At 50.6% G+C, this 27,647-nt stretch overlaps 4 protein-coding genes across 4 annotated transcripts; 1 reads left to right on the forward strand and 3 right to left on the reverse strand.

Annotated features, from left to right (window-relative positions):
• Positions 1-252: 252 nt before the first annotated feature.
• Positions 253-3,273, reverse strand: GT2_2 (Type 2 glycosyltransferase; the record flags this gene model as incomplete). The annotated part of the gene is made up of 4 exons (XM_007815404.2): positions 253-1,769; positions 1,837-2,131; positions 2,197-3,060; positions 3,182-3,273. The coding sequence occupies 4 exons, from the start codon at positions 3,271-3,273 to the stop codon at positions 1,578-1,580; spliced, it is 1,443 nt and encodes a 480-aa protein (XP_007813595.2). The 3' UTR covers positions 253-1,577.
• An 11,530-nt stretch (positions 3,274-14,803) lies between these two features.
• On the reverse strand, positions 14,804-23,212 carry J3458_019861 (uncharacterized protein). The gene is made up of 3 exons (XM_007815406.2): positions 22,457-23,212; positions 20,694-22,400; positions 14,804-20,635 (listed from the first exon to the last, which is right to left on the reverse strand). The coding sequence occupies exons 1-3, from the start codon at positions 22,907-22,909 to the stop codon at positions 19,325-19,327; spliced, it is 3,471 nt and encodes a 1,156-aa protein (XP_007813597.2). The 5' UTR covers positions 22,910-23,212; the 3' UTR covers positions 14,804-19,324.
• On the forward strand, positions 16,050-19,006 carry J3458_019860 (uncharacterized protein). Its single transcript, XM_066121733.1, has one exon. The coding sequence runs from the start codon at positions 16,608-16,610 to the stop codon at positions 18,018-18,020; it is 1,413 nt and encodes a 470-aa protein (XP_065973350.1). The 5' UTR covers positions 16,050-16,607; the 3' UTR covers positions 18,021-19,006.
• Positions 23,213-23,641: 429 nt separating the features above from the next.
• J3458_019862 (uncharacterized protein) lies at positions 23,642-26,185 on the reverse strand. The gene has a single exon (XM_007815407.2). It carries the CDS (start codon positions 25,778-25,780, stop codon positions 23,972-23,974), a length of 1,809 nt encoding a protein of 602 aa, XP_007813598.1. The 5' UTR covers positions 25,781-26,185; the 3' UTR covers positions 23,642-23,971.
• Between the last annotated feature and the right edge of the window lie 1,462 nt (positions 26,186-27,647).

The following is a 27,647-nucleotide window of genomic DNA, read 5'->3' on the forward strand; positions in this document are numbered from 1 at the left end:
ACATACCTGCATTAGCTAGCACCATGGCCACGGCCCCACAGACCCCGGAGGCTGCCGCCAACCTTTTTCGGATCCAACTCGTCTTATTTGGTTTGCAAAGTCGTGTGGATTGCATTGCATTGTATGTATTATACATTGTATGGAGCGCGCTGTGTCGAAGCTGCCAGTTCAGCGGCGGGGGCTTAAGCAATGGCCGTAATGAAAATTGACCCTCCAAATAATGGCATGAACACCGAGAGTTTCTAGGCGCCATGGAAATACCCATCACCCATACTCATGCCTGCCTTTATTGTCGAGCTGAGTTGTGGTTGTGGTTGTGGTTGCGGGTATTAGCATGCTAGGTACGGAGTAACAAACGTCATCATTCGAGAGGCCCCGGCATACCTTCCCAGGTTGGTATCTATGCGACACATAATACAGGAGGAGCCTGGTTGATGACGGAGACTGAAACCGACCTCAAGAATCAGCGTTACATACGCAAAATGTTGTGCGAAACGCTGAAAAGCTCTCCGCTTGCTTGCCCGCGCCTCGTTCATCTCGGCCCACAAGCTGAAGCCATCATACATGCACGAATACTCGGATGCTGGCATTTGCAGCTGGAGCGGATGCAACAAAGGCAACAGGTGCAGGCGCTGCTGAGTACCGGCCTTCACTTAAGGTCGTGTTACACACACGCAGCATCGAGATCTGAACATCCATGCGCACTGCCTGCCCAATGATCTCCTATATCATTTTGCTGGTCTGTGGCTACAATCGTATCTACGTGTGGAGTACAATCAAGCTGAGTAAAGTATCCAGAAGAAGTGCTGATTTCATTGAAGAATTAGATTATATTCCTGTTGCAGACGCGAATGGTTTGCGTCGAAGAATGAAAAAAGGTGGTACCATTGATGAGTCTCATGTCCCCAAACCCTTATCTGAGCCTAACGCTTTCCACGACCAAAATGCTCAACGAGAACTGTGAAATTTGCTCTCGTCATAGCTAGTCGAGAATAGCCATCAAACGCAGACCAAAGAAATAACAAAAAAAGACAGTCGTTTCCCCATACCCCAAGCTTTTTTTTTAATGTGCCGTAACCATTGCGTTATCGAAGAAAAAGAAGTCAAGAACTTTTTTGTGCCGAACCTTCTAAAAGACCATCGATCCATGCTCCCGTCGTAAGGAAAACAAAATAGAAAAAGTTCATAGCTAAATGCAGATGAACGTGGTGCCAAATCCAGATTGAACTCTTCTATCGAGTACAGAAATAGAAGAAGAAATAAAGGTGAACTAAAAATGCCAGTTAAGTTGCCAGAGGCAGAATTCTGTAATCCTTATGTCCCCAGTGTGGCAACGAGTTGCAGACTGTTTATAAACACGAAAGTACATGACCATTTGCTATATGGGGTTTCCAGGGAATAGGAGAAGAAAATCATCAGGCGTATATTATCCGTCCTTCATTAGATTAGCCTCAAAGTTTTGTCAAGTCAGAGCTGTGTCACCTTTGTGGACTCTTAGACCATGCCAAAATATTCTAGAACGAAGGCGTTTGCGCATCGTTAACGGCCTAGTTGCGTTTTTCTCAGAACCTCTGGTCTCACTTGCCATCGTATGGCCACCATCCCTTCTGGTGGACATTGGAGGCATCGGAGATACCAGAGGCACTGGAGGCCGTGAGATCTGGGTGTTCCTTGGACTTGGGCGACTCCACATACTCGGCAAGTTTCGGGCGTTTTTGGAAGCGAGAGTCGTTATTGGTGTCACCATCGGGTCTACTGCCCCATGTAGTCTTCAAATAATGGTTAGCTATGCTTCCAGATCAACGAAAGTGTGATGAGCAATGTTTCCCCACATACCGTGCGAAGAGTAAGTAAGGCGTAGATCTTAATGAGTCCATGGAAGTATCCAAAAATAATTGACACGGGCAGAAAGACGATGTCACTGGGATTCCGCTTGAACAAGCCAACCAATTTGACTACTTTGGTAAAGCCGAACATAAAAATGAACTGAGCCCAGAATGCGCGTTCCCGCTGTGCCATGTCCCAGTCAGCTGTGGCCCGCCAACACGATAAGAGGAGAAGCGGGTCGACGAGGAAGGCGAGAGAAGTGAAGGTGGCAATGTGAAGCGCATATGTACACCACATTTGCTGTCTGGATTGATTGACATGCAGTTAGCATAGGCCCTAAAAAACCAGGGGCATCCAGCAAAGACTTACTTCCAAACATATCCCTCTATGAACAGACTGGTCCAGTTGCTTCTCCAGTTGCTGCGAGCCCAGCGAATACATTGTAAGACAAACAACACCATGCAATTCTCAAGAGTAGTCTCCAGCTCGCATTCCGGAGCATATTGGATCCAGGTCTTCCACCTATTTTTAACCAGCCAGCGCGTAATAAAGTTATCATCGTCAGTGTTGAGATTGCCTTCCCCCCATTTTTCATTCTGGAATTCATGGATAAAATCATGGCTCCGCAATATTTCCGTTCGATACGCCACAGTCCTGCCAGACATGCACGAAGTTCCTCCGTCAATGTTATGCGTGGCAGTAATCTCGAAATTGCGGCGTTCAATGTAAGCGGCACCAAGCCAATTCCAAATGCGCGTTGACCAAGGTGCATCCCACACGCGCTTCACTCGCTGGCAAGATCCAACACCACCCATCTTGTCGTCCTCGAACGGGGCAAGGAGATAGGTGAGCATCTTGCTAGGCCATGTCACATCGTCATCGGCCAGTACCGTGATTGGCGTCTTAATAAGAGGAATTGCTTCGCACACCTGCTGCCGTTTATTTGCGATGGTACTTGAGAGGACCTGAACATGAATATTGCTGGACTTGAGTTGCTTTGCCGCCTTTTGCAATGGTTCCAACTTGTAGCAGGGCGTCACTAGATAAAGACAGGCTGGGTTGCAGGCGAGAAGGCTGTTGAGAGAAGACTTCAATTCCTCGGGATTGTCATGAATTGTAGGAACCACCACCGTCACATCCTGGCTCGTATACTTTGGGTTGGCGGGAAGGGGCTTCGACTTGTAGGTCCAGTGACTCACGCAGTGAACGAGAAGTCTCACGTAGCGATGGAGCCTATGAAATGACGGGTTGTCAGTTCAATGTTTGCAACCAGAAAAAAAATAGAATAAAGTACAATAAAATAAAATAAACCGAAGACTCAGAGCAGGAAAAACAGCATATGGAAGGGACCTACCACAAGATCCAAAAAAGATAGGCCCAAAACGTGGTCGAGTTCAAGAAGCCAAACGAGGGCAGGAACGGCACAAGTGCACCACAAAGGCGCATTGGCAGGTCGCAAAAACAGGATTTCATGGTAAATGCCGAACTAGTTACCCCGAGACAGGGGAGTGTTGACAGGATGCTTGGGCTCGAAGTGGAAAGAAGTGATCAAAGGCCGAGGTTTAGCTGTTGCCGTTGCCGCTGCCGAAGTGGTTTTCGTATCCCTGAGCATCCAATCTGGAGGAGAAAGACCAAAAAATACAAACAATTGCCTTGCGCGAGCGGCCAAATATATAGGATTTTGGAGCTCGAAATCACTGCACACAGGCGAGCTGAGGCGAGTCTTCACAGCTTGGAAGGAGCAAGTGAACGGCGAAGCAGGCGAACGGCCAGAGATGTTGATCAAGCCAATGCTTCAACCGAGCTTCACCGATCTGCTTGTCTTGCCCACTTGATTATTTTATATGGAGCAAAATAAAACGACAGGGTTTGTTTGCAAAGGAGGAACCGATGTGAATAATAACAGGAGTGTATTTCCCATGACATGAACAGACCTCTAATACGGGCAAGGTATATGGAAGCAATCTTTTTTTTTTCTTTTGCAACCAATGTACAATGTACGGAGTCGGAAAACGAGCTGAAGGAAAGGGTTCCTATATCAGAGATACAGTAAATGAACGGACAATGAAAGCAACAAGAAACGAGAGGGAGAGAAAAAAAAAGAACGGGCTCGGTGAATCCGTTTTGATGTATGTCTTATACGGTTCATCGAAGGCACTGGTGCAATGGGCGACTTTGCATGTCGCGCCGGGAACAAGGTGACAGATATAAAGACGAGATGGAGCAAAAACAGCCATGACTACCGGGATGTTGCCGTCGAGGGTGCTTCGATTCCACCATGTCATGCATGGGCATGGAGAAGAAGAGAGGGTCCAGAAATCGAATGCATGTGCAGTTGCGCATCACGAACCAACAAGAGGCAGAGAGGCAGTCTCGGCTACTCCATAACTGCGCGAGATGTACATATAGTGCTGGGTAGTTTACGGTATCTAGAGTAGCACAAAACTACTACTCGAGCTGCATCTAACTAGTGGTCGACCTAAGCCCGTCGTGGCGCGGCGCGAAGTCGACTGGTCTCTCGAGATTGAACCATCCGGACTTGATCTCGAAGTCCAGACAATGGGACACGGGACTGGAGGTTGAGCGACCAGACGACCGGGATGCGCACGTTCAGTGGATCCATGGACATGGAAAGGGGGGGGCGTTTAAGGGCACTTGGGAGGCGTCTTTCTGGCGGCGGCAAGAGGAGGGGCGTGTGCGCTCATTGGGTTTTTGATGTTTTTGGCCTTTCAATCTTGTCCTCGAGCAACAGACATGCTCACCCTGCGCCCTGGTCGAGGGCTGCCCTTTGCCAATTTTCCTGTCCAAATGAAGCAGTCAATCTCAATCAACCCAACACGTCGGAGGCATCAGCAACGAGACAAATGATATGACGCGAGATCGGAACACTCTGGCGGTCTTGATGCTTCCAGAATTTCATGTCTCTGTGCGTCTCCATCACCCAACCGACCAAATATATTTGGGAAAACATCAAATGTCTGGTGGTGTCTGGTATGAGCCCTCTGTGCACCAAGTCCTCGCCCGACGCTCCTCTTTGTCTTCTCAACTGGTCCATCACCAACTTTCATGTCTTACTTCTGCCTACGAGATTACAGCCACCGGCCCGCTCTTATTAATTCTCTGTATGATATATGTATAGTCCCCCCCCTGAATGTTTCTTCATGCGTGACCTAATAGGGGGGGTAATAACCAATAAAAAATAATTTTATAGGAGAAAGATAAGTATTAAAAGTACCTAAGATTTCCTAAGATTTTTTTAGTAAGTTAAGGTCTTTATTATAAACCCTATAAGCCTTTTTAATATATTACTACTTAAAATATATAAATTATAAATAGTGTATTACCCCCTACTTATAGCTACCCTATTAGGTTACTCGTGTAGAAATATATAGGGGGGGTATTATAGGTTCGTATAGAGTATATATAATACCCCCTTTATATATTTCTATACGAGTAACCTAATAGAGTAGCTATAAGTAGGGGGTAATACACTATTTATAATCTATATATTTTAAGTAATAATATATTAAAAAGGCTTATAAGGTTTATAATAAAAACCTTAACTTACTAAAAAAATCTTAGGAAATCTTAGGTACTTTTAATACCTACCTTTCTCCTATAAAATTATTTTTTATTAGTTATTACCCCCCCTATTAGGTCACGTATAAAGAAACATTTAGGGGGGGGACTGTACATATATTTTATGTGCCTAACATATAATGCGCCATCAACTCCGCAAAGAAAAGACTAAGCCAGGGTCAAGCCTTGGTGCCGGAGCCTTTCCCCATAATTTTCTCCAACTACTCCAACTGGCGCCGACCTCATTCCGGTGAAGAAAGCCTCCATCTGAACAGCCTGCGGCTGGAACCGGCGCGACACCTGCCCGCGTGGCATCAGATGCTGAGAGGCTTTGATCTGGTGTGGGGCTGAAAAGAAGCTTGACAACATTTGATCACTCATTGCGACCAGCTGCAGTTGTCCATATCGTCTCTCCCAACTTTCATTGCAGTGTTGTTGTGTCAGGAAATATTGCAGTCGTGCAGCACCAAGGACAAAAAAAATAATAATATGTCGTCCTTGGACCTTGACTGATGAGCCTTTCAAGGGCCCCGGTGCATGTCACGACTTCTCATTGGGAGCAAAGAGACCATCAGGGTTTGAATTGCCCAACCAGAGCCTCTGGAAGAGAGCATAAAGCAACAGCTCTCGCATGCAGGTACTGCAGGCTGTGCCATTCTCACTGAATTCCACCTCCACTTTGGTCATTGATATTTGCAGGATAGCTAGCTCCTCGCATGCGCCCGCATATTACATGTTGACCACCATGGGAGGCCCAACCGGTCAAGTTTTTGTAAGAAATACTGTGCCGTAACCCAGCGGTGTCTGTCAACTGCTGTTTTCGAAGGCCTGAGAGTGGCCAAGGTGTCAATATTTGGCTCTCGTGGCTCCAGAATGTCCGGGAGAGGCAGACCAAGACCGCTCGACGTCGATGTCTGTCCCCACTCAAGTACTCCGTATCAGACAAAGAAACAGCACGTCCCGCACTGTCCAATATTGGCTGCATGCGCTCCAGACGGAGTAACAAACTAAAATCCACAGCTCCCCTCCCCCGGTACTGGATCCCCAGCATCAATTGATCTTTCGAACTCCAGACACGTCGCAATTCGGGCTTCAACCGTTGCGGCTCACGCATGAGGGAAACATGCGATGCGTACCCTGTTTCTGCACGAAGGCGGGACAGACATTAGAGGCCGAAACATGAGCATCAAGGCATGAGCATCATGGGCTAGGGGAGCACGTCAAGGATACCACAATTGTATCATGCCCCATCTCGGTCAAGATGCCGCTGACAATGCTCCATGACAGTCTGGTCTTGCATTTACAAATGAACTCATTGGTACTCCGTAGCCCGATTCGATACTTTAAATCTGTCCAAGGGATGCGGGGTCTCAAAAACGGGACGTGGCCATGGCAAGCCGAGGATCAGTCTCTCCTCCATGACATAGGTAAGTCATTCGGTCTTTCATCAAGCCCAAAATTGCTGTTCTGATGTTCTCCGGATCTGTCTTTGACGCACTGGGTCTGCATGTTGGCTCGAGCTTGAGCCTTGCGCATCTTGTATTGGGCGTACGTGCGAGGTGCTTGGAATTTCCAGATCCCCCGACTTTTGGTCCAATATCGGCTATCTTCCGTCTGGCACTGCTAGCTTCCAAGATTGACTTGTCAATTGATGTATTGGGAAGATGGCGATGGTCAAATCCATTGCCAGTTGCAGTGTGCCTGTTTACCAAGGAAGCGACTCCATGGTACTTGCCTCCATCACTACCAAGACCACGCAACACGCAATTGGATACTTGGGGAAAGTGCGGCTTGGTCAGAGTAGCCAGGCCCTGCGCCACGGCTTGAGCAGTCAACCACCATTATTCCCAGCCTTGGAAAACACCAAGATGCAACCGCCAACTGGTTTGATTTGATTTTACCCATCCAGTTCAAGTCTCCAGGCCAGCCCTAGGCCATAACCCCGTCCAGTAGCCATGGTCTGCACCCCCTGGAGGTGTATGTTCACCCTGTTTATCCAATTCCGCTGAAAACCTCATCCTGCTAAATAGCATCAAAGCGTAAGGGACTCTTTCTGGCAGTAGTCGAGCCGCAATTCATCGGGTTTGAAGACAGTACGACCGTTCGTTCGCTTTCTGCGACTTTGACTTCCACAACACATCAGCGATGGGGCCAAGGACAGGCCACGCGGGCCGCCTCGGAACTGCGTGGAGCTGACATGGATATCATCCCACACCTCCACTCACCACTACCAGCCAACCGCCAACTTCAATTCAGGACCATGCATCCTGCAGTTCGCGCTATTCCCTTCGCCAAGCCCCTACCTGTGACTATGTTCCCTACGAACCACAAACAGAGCATCAGCAAAATATCGACACAAAAAGAGTGTGAAATCTAGGAAGCATTGCCCGAGAGTTCAATACCGATTCTTCCACGATGGCAGGTCCGCTTTTCTCTACCCGTTTCGACCCATTTGTCGCTCATCAACAAAGCGCATTATAACGGCTGAATTAGCCTTTTGCGCCAGCAAAGCCACTAATGTGCTCCTTATCGTATGCTCGGGCAAGCCGTTGTGGGAAAAGATCCAACACCATTCTGCAGACCTTGAGACGCGAATTGAATCACATATCAGAATAGCACTGACAGATCTCTAGTCATACGTTAACACGCCATTTGTGTCATATATTTACCCCCCCCCCCCAAGAAGCAGCCTGGCGGGCCTCCCAGAGCAACACGATTGGCGAGGAAGCCTTTCTTCCTTTGTTCTACGTACATGTGGACATCTCGCTTGTACTTTGAAACTACATGAAGCTTTGCATAGTATTTATTATCCCAGCAAAACAGACGCGACGCAAGTCGACTCTTTCGGCTGTGTCTTTGGGGTTGAAAGATCCCAGAACCTTGTAAGCTGACCTGTTGGAACCATGGACCTTGGGGAGTGCATCTACCTGCATCGTACGCTAGTGGATCAGGAAGACAGCGAAAGCCTGGCGAGTAGGGCCCATCTTGGTTGATCTTGACTCCGATTGCGCCGTCGTAACAGTTTATTATGGATTTTTCATATTACTGCTCACAATGGCCGGCGGCTGGCAATTCTTCCAGCAGAGTCTGGTGACGCCTCCCTACCTCACGAGTAACTTGACTTGTTACGAACATGAACCAAGCTCGCAACCACTGTGTGGGGTTAACCCCCAATGGCCCCGACAGCTTCTGCGTTAAACTGAACCAGAGCCAACCTTTTTCTCCGTGGGACCTATTGTTGGCTTCATGTCGTTGGTGGGGGGGCTGTCACATACACAGAATCACGGTCTATGATGCATGAACAAACGGTTATCTTGGTCGTATCGCGTGCCTTCTCCAACCAAGTGGCCGAGATCCGCGAGAAACAGTCTTGATAGCAGCTACGGAGCATTATACCCGTGGAATCCGCTTGTAGGAACAGGGATTTCGCGATTCCTCCTCCACTGCAAGTTCGTTTGTTTGCTCCATCGAAGGGATCACGTCGGGCGAGCAAATCCACTCTCATCAGTCCATAATCCACTACACAGCTGCACCAAAGAAATGCCGGGGTGCTAATGCCACGGCAATGGCTGGATACCGCGGCTATTCGGTTCTTCTGGACAAACCAGTGGAAACGGTTCTACTCTAAATGTTAAGGAAGAAGTCGCTACCGAATTAGTCATTTGGTCATAAGGAGAACAGCTGAGACCGCCACATGGTCTCCATAGCCCAGAAAAACTGAACCTTTTAAAATATAATGATATTATCTCTGGCCTTCTCGATACGCAGCCGAGCTTCATTGGCGCGCTTTCATGAGTATACATGAGAAATTTCACTGGCCTGTCCTCTTGGGATACAGTCCTTCCCATACAATAATGGGCAATAGTTGGCATATATTGACTGCATTCAAATGACTTATAAACGATGTCAACTTCATGTACGTACTTCAGCCAATCCCATTGGTCTTTACTAATAAAGTCCATGGTGAAGCCAGCAAAGAGCTTTGGTAGGACCAGACCCATGAGAACGCTCAAATTGACTCTACACTGACCCAATTCCGTTTCAGCGTGGCTGCCTGACGCGCAGTTTCCATGATGATGAGAGTTTGCTGGATCATCAGCACAGTCTCTTGATAGCAGCTTTGGGGCCGGTCTCAGGAACTGGTTCATTTAGTTTTTGCCTCGTCAGGACACAGACAGCTGGAGCTGTGCATCCTTTTGCAACCTGGCCACCTCAAACTGAGGGTTAAGACCTTTGGTTCAATGCACAGCTCTGGTCACGGAACAATCCTGGATGCTAAGGCAATGGCTGTGGAAGCCTCTTTCTGGTTGCGTCCAATCCATACGCACTACGGGTGAGATGAAGGCCTGCGGTTCAGTGACTCGCGTTGTCTGGTGAGGCGATGTTTTCTACTTCTCCTCCTGTGGATATGATCCGTGGTTAAGCTGGGAGTTGGTTGCCACGAAACCGGCAATCGGTTTTGTCGAGCTTCGGCTTCTTTCGCCGAGAAATCTTGTGCTCTCGACTCCCTTTCCAGCATCCACAGAGACTAAGATTCGGTGTGCTAATCGGGTCAGAGATTTGAGTCAACGTCCGTATTCGGTACCTGCAGCATGTGAAAGAAAGTGGCCCAGGGCGGTTCAGCCGGCTCATCCTGGCCATTTGGGAGAATCTCACTGGGCTCACTTCTGCATGTAGTGGACAAACCCCGGCAGATGTACCAGTGGCTGGGGAAAGAGACAACGGGAAGAAGGGATGCAGAAACCTGCATCGATGGTAGTTGAAACGGCTCACGTCAAGTGGAGTCTGTGATCGGCACTCACGCTGCGTTTATATTGATGTCCTGGTGAAAATATCAGTGCCGAACCAGACGTGAGTTTGGCATGATCTTGAGACTCTGGCGCAGGATAAAGTTGTAACGGACACAAAAGAACCGCAAATGCGTAATGGACATCCAGCCGACTTTGTTCATACCTCAGCTCTCTAAGTGAGTAATTAAACAAGCAGTAAATCTATGAGACATGTCTCCCTGAATCTCCGATCTGGGAACTCACCATCTCGTGCAAGTTGAGATTTCTATATGACCATTTATAACAAGGCAGAAGCGGTGCTGCAAGTGGGTTCGAGGTTCGTTCTATTGTACCGGATTCTCTTGTCATTTCCTATTATATATTCCTTGCTCCGGCTCTCAGAATCTTCAATGTGCATTCCCGTATTCGCAAGTTCAGGCCGGGCAACCCCATATGCCGAGATGTATACCGACATGCAGTGTAACAAGTACAGAGTGTGATGGGGGAAGAATCCTACGCATCGGGGAAACCGTGGCGAGCTTGTAAACCGAGCTCCGCAGAATTTAGTTCGAAGCTAGTAAGCTGGTAGTGATGGAGTCGACCCGGTGCATGTGTCGTGCATAGATAGAGATTACATACTTGATATGTGGTTGCCTCTATTTGCTACCAGATCACGAGGCAATCGAGACACTGTAAAATAATTAATGTCTGCTACAATGGTTCAATTTCAAAACACTCACTTTATTACTATAGGTAAGCATAAATATTCCTTCAAACAAAAGACTGATGCGTCTGAGATTTGCAGAGTCCAATGCCAGCCTCCATCTTAGTCTGACAATGGTACGATCTTGGTCTTCTATAGGGTAGTCGATATGCACGTTTCAAAACTCTGGTATTATGACAAGTTGACACAAAAACTGACAGTTAGAAGGGAACCATCAGGAAAGAGGGAAGGCGATTCATATACCGCACATATAAGTCGTTTATGAAGGTTATACATGTCACAAGGTCATGGTTTTGGTTCACAGCAGTGTTTACAGCTCACATGTTCCAGGCAGTATGCTATATAAACCACGGCGTAGGTGAATGATGGTTTGCCCAGTAGTCACGGCAACTGGCTATCAAAAAACCAACAAATCGACACTTCAAACAGGAAGATGGCTGGACTGCGAGACGGGACCACACAGCCAGAATGCGTGGCTAACACAGACTTTGGACTTGACCACGATTATTTGAAGCAATGATCTGCCCTTGCCCGCAGCCGCTTGCCCTCCTTGAATGAGCCAAGTCAAGTCCTTGAGAAACGAAGAGCCGTCTATTCGAAAGATTGCAGCGACGTCACAATAAGGGCAGCTTGGTATAGCGTGCAATCTCGGCCACAACGACTGGAGACTGACGTCGACGATACTTTGATACTTACCCTATACCGTATCTTGAGCTCGTCAGCTTTCTCATTTCCCCATTCGTCTTTTTCGACCCAAAGATTGGTATAAAGATCCTACTATTCAGGGGAAACGATTCCTTGCCCACGAGTGGTGTTTGCCAATCTTTCAGCGGTATGCAGCCCACGAAAAGCCAAATACCCTCGAGCAACAAATCCATCAGAGTCTCCAGCCCAGCTGAAGCAAGTTCAAGCATCTCAACTACACATCCGCATCGCAATGAATGCCATATATGCGGGTTTTCACCTTCATGTACCCCTACCAGAGCATCTTCAAGAGGAGCCGCAACACCAAATCCCAGCCACGTAGCCCAGTGCCGCGCATCGCGACAGCGCACCGCTCACGACGTGCAGATTCGGTCGATGGCGATTCGGGAAGAGTTGTGTATTCTCATCAAGACACCTGTCCAAGATCAAGGGCCTTGCTCGCCCGCCGTGTAGGCTGAGGAATACAGACATGTACACCTCCAGCAATCAGCTTTACCATAGAATTGCAACTTCCCACCACAAACCCGTACAACGGGCAGAAATAAAGGGCAAAAAGCGTCAATTCTTAGATGTGGACCAATGTAGGTGACCGAGGAGGTCAAACGGCAACGTCGTGGCCGGGAACCACGTATCGGAACAGGGTTGCATCCAGATCATCACCAAACTGCGCCACGTCCAAGGCTTGGCCTCGTCTCCGGGGACTTGATATCCGGATTTACGGGGAATTTTGTGTGCCGGGAGACAATGGTGTTTAGTACGCGATACACAGACGGTGTTGCAAGTGTCGACGTGTGCTTTTGCGATTTGCACGCCGGCGGGACGTCCTCGACACATTCTTACTGCAAAACGCTTACTTGGGCACGATAATAAATCTACTTACCATTAGTCACTGGAGGCAAGCAATCAAGCAATACCAGATATCAACCGCACATCTCTTCCACTGGATTGGCCGTACCAAGTGCCCGGAATCACACCCTTCAGCTCCCTCCAGCTCGGCCCAATATCACCTTGACACCTCCCCAAAAGGCAGGGGAGTAGTACATGCTCTGAAACGCACCAATTCCGACTTACATGTAAAATACAAACCGCTGCACACTTTTCAGATGGGCCGGCATTTGGTTTCCAACCGGGCCCTTCTCTTCCGTCGGCCCTCTTTGTTCCCGGCGTCTGCCACGCCAGTCGCACCGACGCCGCGACGAAAAACCACAAGCCGTGCCTTGTTGTGGTAAGAACCATGTTGGGGGTCTGCAAGTCGGCGACTCAGGAAGACACCGAAGCGAAGAGGGGACCCGAATGAGGCGCTGCGGGCTGAATGGTGTTGATTGTTCGCCACCACGTTGGACTCGAACGAGGCATTTGCAATGCTGTGCAAGGCGAGCCACGCAACGACGAATGGGCAGCCCGCAAACAAAGGGTTTCGCAGACCATCTTGCTCATGCTATCGCCAGAGCAATGTTGATATTGCCATGAAAGAGAGGTGTTGTATGGGGATGCGTTGACGGGGGGCGGTGTCTCAGCTTTCTTTTTTTTGGTGGCCCGTCCCGCGACGCAACGGCTGGCTAGGAAACATGTTGTCTAATGTTCTGTATAGATACTGCTGTGACGAGGCTAGTTACGTGGTCGCTCGTGGTCAGCCATGAATAGCAAATCATCCACCGAGGGATGGAGGAGATGTTGGCCCAGCAGGACCTATTTACGCCGAGCCTCTTGACCGCCCCTCATTATATTCAAATGCGAGTGGATAAATAAACTAGTCATGCGTACGTACATGCGGAGGAGTACTTCTTGGTATCCCCCCATATTGGGAAGGACATCAGCCCAAAATCTTCTCGTGGTTCATTCTTTCAGTAAGCCTGATGATGTCCGAGGTTACACCAGGTCTGCATAACTTTTACGGATCCAAATGGGTATTGAAAGTCAGAGCCTGACAGCTTGTTATCAGTGTTTGTTGCATGGGCAATCAAATGAAGAATGCCAAAATCCTGCGCCCTTTTGTTGATCCGTGGATGGATAGGCTTTCTCGTCATGGCCGTAGCCCCAGCGCATGCCTTTCAGCTGGAGATCAAATGCGCAGTAGCGTGGGTTGTGCTTCAGATGCATCATGCTATTGCTCGCCTCGCCGCTCAATATCGGCCCTTGCGTAGAAATGGAAGCCCTCTGCCATGCCTTATCTGTGGAGCATATCTGTGAAGAGAATAAATATATCCAACAAATGAGATGCGCATTTGTAGGACGTGACACTTACATGGCAAACTGCCCAGGCAGGCAGCAAGAAATACAAACCGCGGTTCAATGGCCGGCCGCGCTGGTTCCATGTATGGATGCTGCGTAGTTTCAGAGACAATGAAGACGGCCATTGTGGCGATGCCACACGCTGGTGGACAAGGACCAAATGATGTTTGGGATAGGTGCTTTGTACGGAGTAGACGTCTTGCGTGCCCAAGTGTTGTGTTGAAGATGTTCAAGATGCAGCAATGTGGAGAGAAGCACGGTAGGGGCGGGGGAAAGTCAAACAAGAGCAGTGGAACAAACGACTCTTGGTGCCGGGAAATCCCTCCATTCTTCGTAACAAGTCGAACTTCGTTGGGACGCCATCTGAAGCCTCCATACCCTCGTCAAAACAGATTGTTGAGACTGATATGTTGCTGCACAGGACGGGGACGCCAGACCGCTGGATCAGAAACTGCCGCTGCCGAGCCTGGTGTCACCATCCCATTTCCTGGTTCCCCAAACGCCACAATCTGCAGTTGCTGAGGAACGCGGCAGCCGGAAGCGTTTTAAGCCAGGCTGCCACTGTTTATGTTTTCCGTCTGCGGGACAACAAGCTCGCCATGACGAATGGATGGATGGTCGAAGAGAACTATGTCGTACACACCACCGCCGTGCCGATTTGGCCAAGTATTCCACAATTCCAGATGCCAAAGATCCAGACCAAGCACTAGCTCCAATTCTGATGCCCAGTTCTAAACGGATCGGAGCTGCTGGCCTGGTGGTGGCACTGGTGGCCGGGGCGACGGGGAGGGGGACGAAACGCAACAAGAAGAAAACGAAACGGTGAGCAGAATCGCATCCCTGCCTTGTTACAATACCTGTACTCCATATGTATGTACATACGTCGCTTCGGGCGTGGTCAACTTATGGGCAGTCTGGCCGCACGGGACGAGACGTCCGACGCAACGTGTGTGCCTGCGTCCCTTTCCTTAACTGACACGGTACCCTATGTATGCGGGTTTGTCTTGCGACATTCCTCTGTTGGCCGCAATCTCACTCACTCAATGTCTCCGTCCAGGAATAGCGCAAATCCCCTCCGTAATGCAGGCGGCGGAAGACGACTCCAAGGAAAACAAGGGGTATTGCTCCGTACGGAGTTGGCCCTAGCCCCTATTACGTCCTCTCCGTCTTGCACTGTCCAATTCCGACGAGTATTAAGCAGCAGAAGCCACGGAATCCAATGCGCGTTGGCGAGATGAGGTCAAAACCCATGGCTCGGTACGGAGGAGCAATTACGCTTCAAGCCAAAAGTCAAATGAGACGGACCCATCTGCCAGGCCATTGCAGGTTCATGGCAAGCTTTTGCTGCTCCACAGAAGGCATCATGTGTGGCTCGAGGCGTACTTGGGCAGATGAGGGCCAAGACTCTAGAACCTGCAACGGCGAGCCCGGGCGACGAATGAATGGCTCACTGCTCCATAGTGACATCAATCCTGAGATTTGTGCTTCATTTTGAGATATATTTGCCATGTAAAAGTAATAGTAACCCGTAGGAAAACGCGACCTTCATGCTTGTCCAGGGCACAGGCTTTTTTTTTTCGACCTGAAGCCTGGTTTCGTTTTCTCTCCACTTGATGTGTTATTGAAGATTCCATCCAAAAATAAGGAAGTATCTGCATGTCTAATTAGACCGTGGGACAACTCCGTACTCATCGCTGCATGTTCTGAAAACAGGAATGGGATAAGACATTGCCCACCAAAGACGCCCATTCGACTCGCTCCGTACAGATTTGACTGAGCGCCGTCAGCGTCGTCGTCCACGTGCCATGGTCGCGTCCTTTGAGGCTGAACCCGGTCATGAATGCTATCCTCGTCTTGGCGGTCCAAGGCGCTGTCCAAGTTGTTCACCACAGACACCCGCTTCGCCGCACAAGCCGTCGTAAGCGGCCAGGGTGCGTTGCTGCGGGTGAGTTCGCCTTGCTCCCGTTCCTCCTCTGTGCTTGATGTGTGGCCAGCTACCCTCTGTGCGGCGCATGTCCGGAGTAGTGGCGGCGATGGCGCTGAGCGTGCGCCCAGTTCCAGTACTAGTTCCCTTCAATTTCCATCCCCCTGTCCTTGTCCGGAGGCCCCATGGTCAACCACGGCGCAGCTGGGCCGTGGGAACCTGGGGGACTCGGTGGCGTCCCAGTCTCCTCGGTTTGTTTGTGCCCGCGTGCACTCCAAGTCCTTATTAGTGCTTCGTCTGCCTCCCCATCCGGGCCAGCCGTCGTGTGCTGTTGTTGCTTTTAGACCTCTCAGTCGTCCTGGTTTTCATCCTCAGTGCCTCGGTCCTTGTCCTGACGTCGTCGACTTCTCCTCGTTCAGAGAGAGAGAGTGTGTGACGTCGGCCGTCCCATCAATCGCATCGTGCATTGTTTGCGACCCAAGGGGCCAATGCTTTGTGTCTTGTTTATCGACGCCGTTGTACCACTCTAAACAACAAGTAGGGGACTGCAGACTGATCAGTGAGGAGCACGGAGCGAAGGAGGCATGGCGTGAGTGGCTGCGCCGTCCGAGTTGGATGAAGTGTAGTCCGCACGCTGTGTGTTCTGTACCCGGTACTCGATACCCGGTACTTGGTACTCCGTATGCGAGGCCTGGCCAGACACGTACCAAAACAACAAGCCAGCGTTCACGGCCACGGCCGCGAACACAACAACAATCCACGCCAGGAATCATTATAAGCCGGCCCTCCCCCTCCTCTAGGGCCGCTCGCCACACCTCGTCCCATCATTCGATTGCCCGCCGGCACAATGGCCTCCACGCAGGTTCATCCGGGCAGCTTTACCCACCCCGGCGGCAAGATCTCCAAGTCGCGGAGCCGCACTGTGGTCAAGCCCATTCTCAAGAAGCTGCACTCCCATCACTCGGATCGTGAGTCGCTCGACCTCGACCGTGGCTGGGACGATCAGCCGTCGCCGGGCCTTGCCGCCGGCCCTGATTTCGGCACCTACGACAGCGACGGATCCTACTCGACTCCAAATGGTCCCGGGGCCAGATCCGCACGCGATGTGAGCTTCTCCTTGTCCGCATCCGACATGACGGGCTCCGGTCTGGGCGTGGCGCCGCGCTCCAAATATTCCCATGTTCGATCAACAAGCGGCAACTCGCACACCTCGTCCATTGCAACTACCACCAGCGGCCGTAATGGCGGGACCTTTGTCCACCCCTTCCAGCAACAGCCGCATGCCTCGACTCCTCCACTGTCGTACGCCAACTCGAGGACCTCCTTCGAGAACGGCGTGCCAACCGGCTACTCTCCCACCATCACCGAGGACGACGCCGACGTCGATCCGTACTCGTCCTTCCACTCTGCTTCCACCGCTCCTCGCCCGGCACTGTACCAGTCTGCCTTTTACCAGCACCCTAACCATCGCCGCCCTTCCATGGCCAGTCAGCGTACCAGCTCGCTCTCGGATGGGACCCAGACAACGCGGATACCTGCTACTCGATCCAACTCGGGCACGACTCGCCCGCTGGCGCCCCCGTCTCTGAATCAGAGCAAGTCGGAACTGGATTCCAGCGCTTTGTCTTCCCTGGATGTCGACTCCCCTCTCTCATCAACCGCTCCTTTAGGGACTGCTGGCACGATGCTCTCTTCCGTACAGACCCAGGCCAGTGCAACTTCAACCTCGGCTGCGCCCCTGTCGCCGCTGCGCAGCTCGCTGGACATGGGCGTGTTCCGCCTGCGCTCCAGGAGCGAGGTGGACACCTTCACTCACCAGGAGCATGTCCGCGAAGCCCGCCGCAAGTTCGAGGCCAAGGAGCGCGCCAAGGACGAAAAGTATGCCAAGGAGCAGCTTCGTAAACGAGAACGTGCCGAAACCAAGGAGGCACACAAGCTTGAAAAGTCGCATCCTCGGCTTCGCAAAGGCAGCGCGGGCCACGGCAGCGTCTCGAGCAGCACCATGTCTAGCGGCACCGACCTCCGAATCTCCTCCTCAGGAAAGCGCGGCGCAATGCTGGAAGACAGCCGCGAGAAGGTAGAGTTTTCCTCCTTTGGCTACAACAGCACGCACGGTGGGCAGACGGCTCCCTCTAGGGCCGACGAGGTTCATTTCAAGTCGCCAAAGAGAACCAAGACCGCCAAGCACAAGACCATGGGCGTCTGGACCGCCTTCATGCTGTGGCTTCGGACTCGTCTGCTCAAGATCGGCAGACGATAGGAGAGAGCCGTGAGCAGAACGGCCGAGCCAATGACTCCAGATTGGGACCTGGGCATGATTGTCGCAAAGGCCGACTTTCAGTTTTCTCTCACAAATCATACGTTTTCGCCGTGAATATCAATCATCGTTACCCACCCGTATTGGTACAGGCTACCGGACATGTCTACACATTCATAAGCTATACGAGATTCTTAACATCACGCCCTTGATCCTCATTTGTTCTGCCTCGAAGCTCTCAACCAAGAGAGACGAGAAACCGCTCGGGACACGGGCATCCCTTTTTATAACCCTCAAACTATATTCTCACTCAAACAGCAATCAGGAGCACAGAACTCATAACTAACCACCTCTCAATCTTGGAAAATAAACGATCCAAATTCCCAAAAAAGGAAAAATCTTTCTATTCAGTTTTTGCATGGCGTTAAGGAACGGAAATTCCCTTGGGAGGGCAGGCGAAATTCTTAACATGGTTCCTCGTATTGTTTTCGATTAGGCGCATCCTCACGATTTTGCATCCACAGAGAGCTAGGGATGGAGAGACTTGGGAGCACTTTTTTGGGCTTTTTTTTTTTCCCCTCGTCGAGTTGGGGAACGGTGGAAAGAGGCAATCTTTACATGTCGAAACGAGAACCCCTAAACGGCCTGCTCTTTGTCAAACTTACAAACATGGTTAACATGAGCGTTCTGTTTTACTCTGGCTTTCTATATATTTATTCTTTTCCTTCGAGGCGTATCGGTTCATGGGGATTGGGAGGGCTTGTGAGCGATTGGATGATGACAGGCTGGGTTAGGTCTCGCGTCGATATAAAATACTACAAGCTACTGAGTGTTGTGTCCCTGGCATGTTCATGTGGTGTACATTCCCATGATGTAGATGCGTCTCGAGACGTCTCCGGATAGTATAGTCCCAGAGAACTGCGGCGCAGCAACGGAGTCGTCGCAAGCGGTCGATGACACACACGTATTGTGCTCAGCTAGCCTCCAATGGCTAAAAGCAAAGGTAATCACAGTGGCTACTAGCGTTAAGAATAATGGCATTATCGTGACTTTTTTAGGTGGAAACAACTTCACAAGTTGACCAGACATGCACCGCCTTCAGCACCAATGTCGTACTCAAGAAATCGGAATCAATTTCATGCCCACCATGTAAAGAAACGGGTATCTAAGTGCTCAATAACCCAGTTGTCCAAGCCACGCCAGAAATGAAGTAAATAAATGAATGAACCGCCAAACCAGCACAGTCTACCCAAACTCCCAAAACAAACCACCTTGCCAGAAATTTGCGTCATCAGTGCGCGTCATTCCTAATTTAGCCTCGGACTCTTCCTCCTAGACAGACTCTGCTCAAACCCAACCAAGATATTCTCCCTGCCTTCCGCCAGCACGGGCTGGTTTCTAACACTTCTTACTCCCTTCAGTGGTTTCTTAAAGCTGGGCATCGTGTGTTCAGGAGGCATGCTCATTGTGCTTGCTCTCGGATCAAACGCGAGTGTACCGGCGGTTAGATTGGCCGTCACATTAGGATTGACCTCGCGCAAACTCATGTTCTTGTCCGACAAGCCGGCGTTGGACTGTCTCGTTGCCGTGATGGGGGAGCTTTTGTGCCCAATGTCTGGAAACATGATGGAAGTGTCGTCTTTATCGTTGACCTCGTCGCCCGTGAGTGAAGATTGCTCCTCGTCAATCTTGGAAATGATGACATCATGAGGTTCCGTGCGAGGAAGCTTCGTCGGGAAGAGGTACGTCGATTTCTGAGGCGTGTCACCCGTGGGTTGGTACTCCTGCAGGGTGGTAGATGTGATGCCCTCGCGCAGGTTGACTAGCGGCTGGCAAACTTGCGACTCTAGCGGTTCGAGGCCGTCACGCAAATCATTCGTGTCCAGCTCCATGCCTTCACCAAGATTCTTGACTCTTTCAAACGTTGCCTTGAAGTGCGCCGAGATGTTACCAAACGACTGTTCCACCGTATTAGACAGCGCCCGTAAAGACTGGCCATGAGATTCGTGATGGCTAGCACTTTCCGTCTTGGCCCGGCTGACAAAGTCGTCCAGTGCCTCCATTTGTGAATCCAAGTCGTCCGTTTGGTCTTCCGCAACTCGCGCTGTCTCAGCATGAATAGACTTGGTCATGTTTTGGATTGATGTGCTTTGGTCGCTCGCTAAAGTCCAGTCGTCCTTCAACTTGGTCTTTAACTGCTCGCGAGACTTCTTGACCTCTTCCATCAACTCATTTTCCTTGCCATCCCAGCTCTCCATTCCTTGGCTGTATTGCACCATCGCAGCTTCCATAGAAGCATTAGATTCGCTAACACTTTTCTGAATAAGAGTTGCCCTATCTGCGAGGCGAGCCTCTTGTGCGTCGGCTTGAGAATTGATCAAGCTGGTAATCTGGGTCATCAACTTCTGGCGGTCCTCGGCAGTTTGTCGTCGCTCTTCTTCTAGCGCTTCCTGGACTCGCCTAGAGAGGCCGGTATTTTGCAAAGCAATTGTATTCATGGCACTTTGCAGTTGCCGCCGTAAGCTGTCGGCCTCACTACGCTGTGCTGTAATATGTTTGACGAGATCTTCAAAGATGGATTTGAAGTCCTTTCCAAGCGAACTGTAAGAGTTATGAAGCTGCAAATGCTGGTGAGTAAAGTGAACTCCGATAAAACTCCTTCAAAAAGCGACTTACTTGAGTGTGAAAGTTTGTCATTTCTTGCAAAACGTCTCCTGATAGTTTCTCCGCAGCCTGTGACATGACCTGAAGCCTTTCCCCAACCTTCTCTTTAACTGTATCTCGAACCACCTTGATCTCATCCAAAACTTCGTCCATGTCCTCCTTTGACCTTTGCTTCTTCTCCAGTAGCAGCTTCTTCGAATCAGTAAACAGGTTCAGATGCTCATCCAGCAATGTCTGCGTGGTTGAAAGCTTTCGCAGCTCTTCATCCACGAATACGGTCATTCGTTTTGAGACACTAGAAATATGCTCTTGTTGTTCCTCTTGGAATTCAAGAACTCGGCGTTCAACCATGGATGTGACGTCCGCGACTTGCGCTTGTGATGTGCTCCAAGCTGCTCGATTTAGTGATTGTAGGTCTGACTTCCGTTTGTTTTTTGCTCTGAGACCAGTAACGTCATTCACCGTTTTGTGAAGCTTGTTAATGAGTTGTCCCCCGATTTCTGTAAGCTTCTCCTCCGTCTTCTCGTGTGCCTTTCGTAACTGTGTCTCCTCTGCAAGTGTTCTACGAGTCGCGGACAGCACTATTTCCGTCTGATCAAGCACCCCCTTTGTGTTGTCCAGCTGGGCTTTAATTCCATCGTGATCCTTTCGTAATCCCATAAGAGACGTGGCTATAGAAAACAGCTCGTGGACCTTGTTCCTCAAGTTGGTCTCCAGGGTCTCAATCTTTGCACTCTGCTCCTCCAGCACAATGCGGCGAGATTCATTTTGAGCAGTCAAATCTTCGTACGCATCGTTCGATAAATACACCCCATTACGCTGTCTCGTTGAGATCAGCTCACTCTTTAGTTTCTCGATTTCATTAGCAAAGTCGTTTAAGAGCATCTTTTTGTTAAGCATCGGGTTCACTTGAGGCTTATTCTTGATGTTCTTGGCGCGAAATGCATAATCAAGAGTGGAAATCGTCTCCTCAAGGTTCGCCTTAGCTGGAGATATGGTGGCAATGATGCAAGTTTTGGTTCGCCCGCCCAGTGAGTCTTGCAGCAAGCGCGTTAATTTAGATTCTCTGTAGGGAATATGCGAATTTCGGTCCACCAGCGCGTTAATAACACGGCCAAGAGTTAGCAGCGATTTATTGATAAGACCAGCCTCAGCAGCTCGCTTATTCTCCGCTCCAGATCGCTGAATATTTTCGCTTCCAGCCAAGTCGACTAGATTGAGTTTCCCTGCACTAACGAAGTCATCTACACCTTGGTTATTTGTCTTCTTAACATAGGCGGTGATAGTAAAGACAGTGTGACTTCGAGAGCTGAGATCGTTGCATTTGGTGGCTGCTACCTGTCGTTTCAAGCTGCCATCTTGAAGCACCTTAATACCTTCAGAAGCATTCTTGATGTGCTTCTCCTCCATGCCTTGAACGATCGTAGAGGCATGCCCTTTTCTTGACGCGTCGTCGTAAATTTTTAGCTTTGCGCTTTCGTCAATAGATAAAAGATCGCGGAGTTCTTCGTTATAGAGTTCGATAAAGGAACATTTCACGCAGTGCTCCCTATCGTCAATCTTGAGCTTATTAAATAACTCATGCAACACACGAGGAATGATGCCCGCCTGATCCGAGAGTATGCCTAGCGTCTCGGTCATGTCCCCTGACATGGTGTATGTTTTCCCCGTGCCGGTCTGGCCGTACGCAAATATTGTGCAGTTGTATCCAGCAAGCATCTGCAAATTTTGGTTAACAAGAAGCAGTCAATTCGTGTTCAGGTTCAGCCACACACCTCGTCCAATATCGGTCTGACCGTATCGTCAAATACCATGACCTGATCTGCCGCGGCCGAATAGACACGATCGAAAGCATATGACTTGTTGCTCAGAGAATTCGGGCCCAGCAGTAACCCGACTGCGTTTCCTTTGACGCCGTCCGCCTGCACCACCACGGTACTGTTCTCTTTGACTTCGCGTTCACTCCGTCCTCTACACCTCACAACAACATTGATATTTGTCTCTTCGCCACCGCCACCGCCAGCATCAGACTCGAAGTCGCGCTCCTTGCGCTTCATGCCTGTTGCGGTGGTCGACACAGAATCTGCTGGGGATGCTGCGCCAGCGCGGTCGGGGATTCCCCTGGCCGCGCTCAAGGACGACGGCTGCCTCAATGACGATGACCTCCCAGCAAGCTGTCTTGGGACACCATTCCGGCTTGCAGCGGCACTGCGAAGGCTGGTGCCCATTGTTGACCGGTTTAGCTCCCGGTCGGAGCGCGTCGTTCGTCGAGAAGCCAGCTTGGCCACGATACCCGCGATGACGACGCGGTTGTTGCAGTGAAGACCGGGAGGGCGTGTGGCAGGTGCGGAAATAAAAATATATACTCGATATTAAATGCAATGACGGACAAAACCATCACCACTAGGCGTAGAGTTACTCACAAACCCAAAGATGGCAAAAATCGGTGTGGAATGGAGTCGTGCACAATCCTTGCGCGGGAGGGGTGCCCATGCCGACGTTCCCAGGCAGAGCACGAAGTAAATAACGTAGCTCCGCACCAAGGAAGGAGCTCTGCATCAACACCAGCTGTTGCCCTGACAACCACCACCATTACGGTGGCCTTGTCTCGTCTAGCTCGCCTACGTCGTCTAACTCGTCTAGTCTGACTGAAATGGCGCAACGGTTCGACCAATACAGCCGACTAGACGTTTTTTTTTGTTCTTTTTTTCTTTTTTGTTAAATAAAATAAGAAAAAGAAAAAGCTGCTGACGGCAGTTTAGTGCCATTGCATTTCCAATTATTGAAGTTGGAAGTGACATATGCCAACTTCCCCTGCAACATGACATGTTAATTTGAGTGAAAAGAAGCTTCAATGCTAGGTAGCTTCTACTGCAATGGGTGCAAGAGAGATGGCAACCTTTACTACCCAACAAGTCCTTCCACTTTTGGTAGGTTATGACATCTAAACTTCACAGTGTCGGTACTCTGTAACCGCCAGATGCAAATGTGCAATAGAGACGAAACATTATGTCAGGGTCCTGTGTCATGCAGGGCTCTCTTTGGTCGCACATCAACTTTTTCTTACGAACATGCAGCATTCACGACTTTCAGATCAACAAGGGACATAGGCCCTTTTCGACAGAGCAAGCTGCGTAACGATATTGCGCACACATTTCGATATCTATATGTAAATGTAAAGTAAATGCTCACGCATCCAATGCATTTCCCAACACCGAACGCCGCCCATGACAGCAAATCACGCATCGTACGTTGAAACGCTCAAAATGCCATTTCTTTGTCCTGGTTTCTCAAGAGGCTTCTCTACCTGCGGGCTCAGCAGCACTGCCCTCATTCCTCTGCTTCAAGGACTGCAACCCAGTCTTGTGCTCGGTGTGGTCCTTGCTCAAACTCTTCTGCTTGACAGCAAAACTCATCAAAAAGCCCACAAACGCAGTGCAAGTAAACAGAATGTACATCTTCTGTAGCGAATTCCAGTAAGCGTTCTTCACAACCGCAGCATCATGGCCCTCCAAGGTTCTGACAAGGTGCACACTGGCGGCGGCACGAGAACCACTGAACATGCTGGCCAGCTGCGGCCCAAGCTCGCGCTGCAAGGTACCAGCCTGAGCTTTCATCTGGTTATTGAAGATGACGCCACCGGCGACGACCGAGATGGAGGTGCCCAGCTGGCGGAGGAAGCCGAAACTAGCGGTCGCTGACCCAATGTCGCGCGGCTCAACGTTGGTCTGTAGGGCGATGAGGGGGGACTGAAAGTTGGGGCCGACACCGATGCCGGCAATGATTTGGAAGATGACGATCTTGGCCCAGTTTCGGTCGTCGCCCAGGCTAATGAGGAGGCCGAAACCGAGCGTCATGACGGCGAGGCCAAACATGATTGGGATCTTGTAGTTGCCCGTACGCTTGATGATGATGCCAAAGCTCGCAGAGGTGATGGAGAGCGACAGCACAAAGGGAAGCAGATAGATGCCCGACAGGAGAGACGTCGCGCCCATGACGGCCTGGAAGTACAGAGGCAGCCAGTAACTCCCGCCCATGAAGGTGAATGCGTGCATGAAGGAGAGCGAGAAGGAGGCGATGCTGGTTCGGTGGCGGAACAGCGAGACCGGCATGATGGGGTATTTGGCAATCATGGATTCGTAGACGACGAAAAGACCAATGGTGATGACACCAAAGACAATCAGGCAGATGACGGTGGGCGAGTCCCAGGGGTGCTGGACACCGCCAAACTCCAGACCAAAGAGGAACATGAGAGTGCCGCCGATGATCAGCAAGCTTCCGGCCCAGTCAATCGCCAGCAAGCCCTGCTTCATGGGTGTCCTCGGGTTATGCAGCTTCAGCACGAAGATCAAGATGAGGATGCCGACGCCCGACAGGGGCAGGTTGATGTAGAAGCACCACCTCCACGACACTTTGCTCGTGAAGACGCCGCCGAGCACAGGGCCAACAGCAGATGCAATGGCCCATACACCACCGAGAATGCCAAAGTACATGCCACGCTTGCGCATGGAGAACAAGTCCGAGATGCAAATGTTGGGCAGCACAATGGTGCCGCCGCCACCGATGCCCTGAATAGCTCGCGCGGCAATCAGCATGCCCATGCTGTTGCTCACGGCGCACAGGAGCGAGCCGATCCAGAAGATGACGACGGCACCAATGAGGACGGGTTTCCGGCCGAAAATGTCTGAAATCTTGCCCCATGTCGGCACAAAGGTGGCATTGCCGAGGAGGTAGGCGGATCCGATCCAGATGTAGCCCAGGCTGGAGTTGAAGGTGCTCGATATGGTCGGGATGGCGGTGGTGATGATGGTCATGTCGAGGGCGGCCAGGAAGAGCGCCAGACAAAGGGCCAGGACAACGAGGAAGGTCTCGACATTGGTACGCTGAGCTTCTGGTTCCGCCTGTGGTTCATTTCCCACCGGACCGGTGTCTGAAGTTGGACTCGGGGGTTCGGATGGCGTGTGAGCGGACTGTGAGTGCTTCTCACTGAAGCGATTAGTTTTGGAGTCACGGATGTCGCCGTCCCGCTCGACATCGCCCGTCTTCCCAGAACCGGTCCACGTGTCTGTCGTGGTTGGCGTCGATGGATGAGACGCCATGCCGGGCGATGTGATTTTCAACTTCCCCTTTTCAGCTCGTGGTGTCTTGAAGGGGCTGAATTGGCTGCGCTGAGTGGCGGCTTGGAACCTTTTTTGAGTCTCACCCTCACCTTTTACGTTGCGTCGTGGGGTGAAGGTCGACGGGGTTGCAAACTGAAACTAAAACAAGGTGGCAGCAAGATACCAGATCAGCACCTCTATTCACCGACCGCGAGTCAGCAATCGTAAAATACAAGTCCGGGAGCTGAGGCGTATGGGCAAAAGGCATGAAATCTTGGAAAAGGGCAAATGGCAACTGGGATGACTAGGCGGTAGACTAGCGGGAACAGACCGGTGAAGGCGCCAAGCCGATTATGTACGTACCCAGGTAGCGTCTGCGTGGGATCAGTGACGGGATGAAAACCGGAATAGACACGGGACCAACACGACCACGACGTCATGGAATAAATAATGAGGATGTCTGAGGCGTTTGGTTTTATACTTGTAGGTGCTCCGGGATGGCAGAAATAGCCGTGCCGTCTCGGATGTACGAGCATTGCATCAATCGGTACACGTAAATGCTTGCCCAAACCATGACTAGCGGCGAGCACTCCAGCTCATGCCCGTTGAACGGGCGGGCGCACAGGCCTTCGATCCGGTCGAGTCGCTTGCCAACTTGGCTGCTCGGCACGCGGGTTGCAACCCGCGTGCTCGGGTGCTTCTGGCATGGAGGCGTCATGGGGGCGGGCGGGGGGCTCGTTTTCCACCAGACCGGATCCACCCAATTTGTCGCGGCCAGTCAGTGGAACAGGTCAGTGTGCCATTAGTAAGCGTTGGCTGCACCGCGCAACGGCAGTGAGACCAGAAATACAATGGCACGGGGTTAAGGCGGGGCTATACTCCGTAAAGTAGTCAAGCTCAGCCCTGGCGCTGTGGTGGCGCGCAAGACCCGTCATCAGCCGGCAGAGTACTTACTACCTACCTACTTAGGTACCTAAGTTAGTTGCACAGCACATAAATTACGTGCTACTAGGTACTTGAGTAATTAAGATTAAGGGAGAGATGACAAGCACCCTCAGAAGTGGAATTCCTGCCCGCCTGTCTTGAACTTGATGTCGCCAACCTGCCTGTTCAACAGTTTCATCTACAAAAGCTACTTGCTTGGTATGTCATTACACGGGGCGGTGTGCAACTCGGCAGCTTACATACAATTTGGTAGCAGTATGCAACTAAGCAGCCTGCGTCACAGTCAGGGCACTAACGTGTCTGATGTTACAATATTGTATATCCATCTATGTACAGAGGCAGATAGATTCCTCAACATAATAGTTGTGCAGGGTGTTGTTGACAGCGTCACAAATCATACACCCAGCAAACCATCCTCTCCAGCCCTACCAGATGAATAAGCATACCACCGTTCTACATCTAGTATAATTCTCCGTGCTCATTTCTACATACAACCCCCTCTCCGAAGCTCCAATCCACAGTCCTTACCAACCAACCCCCAAGTCGGAAGGAAATACTCAGTACGACTCTCCGCGTCGCGAACCCATCGATGGAAATGGATTCATTTCTGTCTATCCAAAACGTGCTGCTCTACACAAGCGCTTACGAGCTTTGCAGCAGCTGTCGCGCACATTTAGAATCTTGTTTTCTTTTGCTATCGGTTATTGCTCGGAGTAACGCGAGCTTCGGCATTCGGACTCTTCTCGAGTCCCCGCCACCAAGGGATCGTCGCCTTGAAGAATTTCTTGATCCGATCAACGGGCGACTTGGGCCCATTTGCCATGTGGGATGTTCCGACGCCACAAAGCTATTATGCACTGGACCGAATCTGGCAAAAAAAATGACACAGACTCTTACATGGCAACAGGTGTTGGTCTTCCTG

This window comes from Metarhizium acridum (genome assembly GCF_019434415.1).
Source record: "Metarhizium acridum strain ARSEF 324 chromosome Unknown scaffold_568, whole genome shotgun sequence".
Lineage (NCBI taxonomy): Eukaryota > Fungi > Ascomycota > Sordariomycetes > Hypocreales > Clavicipitaceae > Metarhizium > Metarhizium acridum.

Excerpts from the sequence above, each read along its gene's own strand:
- J3458_019860 (XM_066121733.1), top strand. The coding sequence starts at position 16,608 with ATGGCCTCCACGCAGGTTCATCCGGGCAGCTTTACCCACCCCGGCGGC.
- J3458_019861 (XM_007815406.2), bottom strand. The coding sequence starts at position 22,909 with ATGGGCACCAGCCTTCGCAGTGCCGCTGCAAGCCGGAATGGTGTCCCA. Across the intron at positions 22,401-22,456 it reads TCAGACCGATATTGGACGAG|ATGCTTGCTGGATACAACTG; the intron begins GTGTGTGGCTGA and ends CAAAATTTGCAG. Across the intron at positions 20,636-20,693 it reads TGACAAACTTTCACACTCAA|CTTCATAACTCTTACAGTTC; the intron begins GTAAGTCGCTTT and ends CAGCATTTGCAG.
- J3458_019862 (XM_007815407.2), bottom strand. The coding sequence starts at position 25,780 with ATGGCGTCTCATCCATCGACGCCAACCACGACAGACACGTGGACCGGT.